Raw genomic sequence first — 3,371 nt, 5'->3', positions numbered from 1 at the left:
AGTGGGTGGGGCTCTGAGGTTTCAGATGCTCAAGCCCGACCAGTGTGACATTTCAGTTGCCTGTGGATCTAGATACAGAACTCACAACTCCTTCTCCAGCACCATGGCTGACTGCATGCTGTCATGCTCTCCGCCGCGATGCTAATGGACTGAACCAACAGAACTGAGCTAGACCCCGATTAAATGTTTTCTTAGAAGAGTTGCTGTGGGCATGGTGTCTCTTCACAGCAATAGGAACCCTGGGTCAAACAGGCCAAATTCGTGGTAATGTTAGGAGAAAACGTTTTCTAACGCAAGGCCCTTCTGACTTAGCTGTGCTCAAGCTGCTTACTCCTGGGCGTACACCCAAAGGCGGGTGGGTGGCGGGTGGCGATCCAGCAAGACTCACCACTGTCTTGCTGCTGCCTCTAAACTTTTGTAGATACGTAATATACATTGTGCGCTCACGTGCCCTGGTATGCTTGTGGAGATTACAGAACAAGGCGGGGAGTGGGTGTCAGTTCTCCCCGTGTGGGCTCTGGGGGTTGAACTAAGGTCCTCAAGGCCTTGTCAGTAAGCACCTTTACCTACGAAGCATCTCGCCATCTTGGAAGAGAAACTTCTAAATGGTCAGGTGTCTGCAGCATAGGACAATAGAGTCAAACCTAAGACCTGTTGATCCATCGATAAGGGCGTGGTACTTGGATCATTGCCTACGTCACTGTACAAGAGCACAGCCCTCCCCATAGAATGTTTCGCTTTTCTTCTGGCTTTGGTTTTCTGGACAGAAGGTCTCTCTCTGTGTAGCCCAAGCTCAATTTAATCTTGAGGTCCTCCTGGTTCTGCCTCTCTACTCCTGGGATTATGGGGATTGTAGGTCTGTACCCAGTGGCTTTTGCTCTTGCTTTATTTTTCCTTGGCAAACTGGAGATAACACTCACACAGCATCTCCTCCACCCCACTCCCCAATCCTGCAACCCCTGCCTCTGTTTGGTTTGATCTGTCTGAGACAGGGTTTCACTGTGTAGCTAGCTCTCTGCCTGTCCTAGAACTCACATTGTAAACCAGACTGGCCTTGAACTCAGAGATCTGCCTCTGAGTTCTGGGATTAAAGGCATGCGCCACCACTGCCTGGCCCATGATCTTTTCTTAATAAAGTTATTATCATTGGGGTCCACAAGTTGGCTCACAAACCACCAATCTCAGTCAGTCAATAGTTTATTGAGCATTTGCCCCAGGACCAATTGATCAACTCATAGACTAGAGGTGATTTCAACCCTGAGCCGGGATCCTACAGAGCTCTGAAATTCACAAACATCTGTGCCAAGTTATTTCACCAATCAGGATTTAGGGAAAGGGAACTTCCTTAGGAATATGTCTCTGCTGTACATTTATCGAGTCCCCATTGGTTGAGTTACTAGACTGTGGTAGGGAGACTTGACTTGTCTAGCATGTCCCAACTTGTCAATCAGGATGTCAGTTGCCCACATACATATCTCTTTCTGTCAAGTAGAATGTCAATTCCCAGGGAGGTCTTGGGAACTTAAAACTTTATTCAACCCCCATTCAAAATGGAAGTCTTGTTTCAAAAAGCTGCTTATATTGGTGCAGGTGTCTCTCTTATGTTGGGGTCCATCTCAGGGGCAGCTTTTAAAGACAAAACTGGTAAAAGCTCACACACAGGCGAGGGAAGTGGTGCTGGGCAGTTGGTTCCGGTCCAAGCCTATTGTGGCTAACTAGACCAAACGGTTCTAACTGACCTCTACTGTGATTGGTTTCCAAGAACACTAACGCATAGAAGATAACAGACTACGCAATCACTTCTGGCATGAGAAAGCTTCCTAGTAAGAGCACAAGAGAAAGTTTCCTTGTAACAGTAATAAGAGCATACGTAAAATGGCTGGCTAGACAGGCAGCAGTGACCCAGGCCTTAACTATTGTAAAGTACATTTATCTAAAACAAACATATGAAAGTATTCAGGGCTTGATCTGATTAAAGAATCATGGTAATTAGGCCGTGGATTATCTTTTTTTCTTGGTTATTATTGTTAAAAGTTAACATAAAACGGGGCGGTGGTGGCACACGCCTTTAGTTCCAGAATGGAGGCAGAGGCAGGCATTCAAGGCCTGTCTGGTCTAGAGAACGAGTCCAGGGTAGCTGGGGCTACACAGAGAACCCCCGATTTTTTTTTTCCGGAGCTGGGGACCGAACCCAGGGCTTTGCGCTTGCTAGGCAAGTGCTCTACCACTGAGCTAAATCCCCAACCCCGTTTTTTGTTTTTTTTTTTTTAAGATTTATTTATTTCATGTATATGAGTGCACTGTCACTGTCTTCAGACACACCAGAAGAGGGTATCGGATCCCATTACAGATGGTTGTGAGCCACCATGTGGTTGCTGGGAATTGAACTCAGGACCTCTGGAAGAGCAGGCAGTGCTCTTAACAACTGAGCCATCTCTCCAGCCTGAGAAACCCCCATTTTAAAACACAATACAAAACAGAAAGTTAGCATAAAAAGTAAATGGCTGTCTCTTGCTGCAGCAACGTGCGTGGGAGCACCTGGAGCGCGAGCTTGGAACGAGAATCCACGAGTTGTAAGAAAATGGCAGTCGAGCCGGACACTGGGGAAATCGCCAGCTTCGATAAGGCCAAGCTGCAGAAAACTGAGACGCAGGAGAACACCCCGCGGACCAAAGAGACCATTGAACAGGAAAAGGGGAGTGAAATCTCCTAAAAGCCTAGGAAGATTTCCCCACCCCACTCCTTCATCTCCAAGCCCCCCTCGTGATGTGGAGGAAAAACCACCTGCAAGATGGACTGTGAATCCGGGCACTCCGCGCCGATGCCACCCTCCCGTGGGTCTCTGAAGGGGACCTCCCCACAACACACACACACACACACACACACACACACACACACACACACACACACACTAATCGGACTGCCAAATTTCACCGGTTTACCATGGGATGTTATAGGAAATTATTTGTACGATTGATGAAAATAAAATAAAAACACACTTCACAGCAAAAAAAAAAAAAAAAAAAGTAAATGGTTTTATTACATCGTTTTCACACTCCTGTGACGTCCCCCACCCTGCAATTCTTTTTTTTTTTTTTTTTTTTTTTTTTTTCTTTTTCGCAATCCTGCAATTCTTGCAATTCCTGCCTCAGACTTGCTCTCCTTTCTTCCCCTTCCCACCTGTAGTTTCAGTCCTACCTTCTGCTTTCACGTCGCGTGGATTTGAAAATCTTTTCTTCCTTCTGACAGCTCTCTTCATACTTCATTACCGTTGGGTTAGGGGACGGAAGCCTAGGGAAAACTCACTACAGAACCCGACAGCTCTGAGGAGCTTTATTTCTGAGTGCTCAGGAGGGTGGCCAGTTTTGGAT

General features: G+C 46.7%; 1 protein-coding gene across 1 annotated transcript; it reads left to right on the top strand.

Annotated features, from left to right (window-relative positions):
* Window positions 1-2,581: 2,581 nt before the first annotated feature.
* LOC116885014 (thymosin beta-10-like) lies at window positions 2,582-2,765 on the top strand. The gene has a single exon (XM_032886255.1). It carries the CDS (start codon window positions 2,582-2,584, stop codon window positions 2,711-2,713), a length of 132 nt encoding a protein of 43 aa, XP_032742146.1. The 3' UTR covers window positions 2,714-2,765.
* Window positions 2,766-3,371: the final 606 nt, after the last annotated feature.

This window comes from Rattus rattus, chromosome 15 (assembly GCF_011064425.1).
Source record: "Rattus rattus isolate New Zealand chromosome 15, Rrattus_CSIRO_v1, whole genome shotgun sequence".
NCBI classification, from domain to species: domain Eukaryota; kingdom Metazoa; phylum Chordata; class Mammalia; order Rodentia; family Muridae; genus Rattus; species Rattus rattus.
This window is presented reverse-complemented; position numbering and strand designations above follow the sequence as displayed.

What these genes read in the sequence shown, in the direction of transcription:
- LOC116885014 (XM_032886255.1), top strand. Translation starts at nt 2,582, where the DNA reads ATGGCAGTCGAGCCGGACACTGGGGAAATCGCCAGCTTCGATAAGGCC.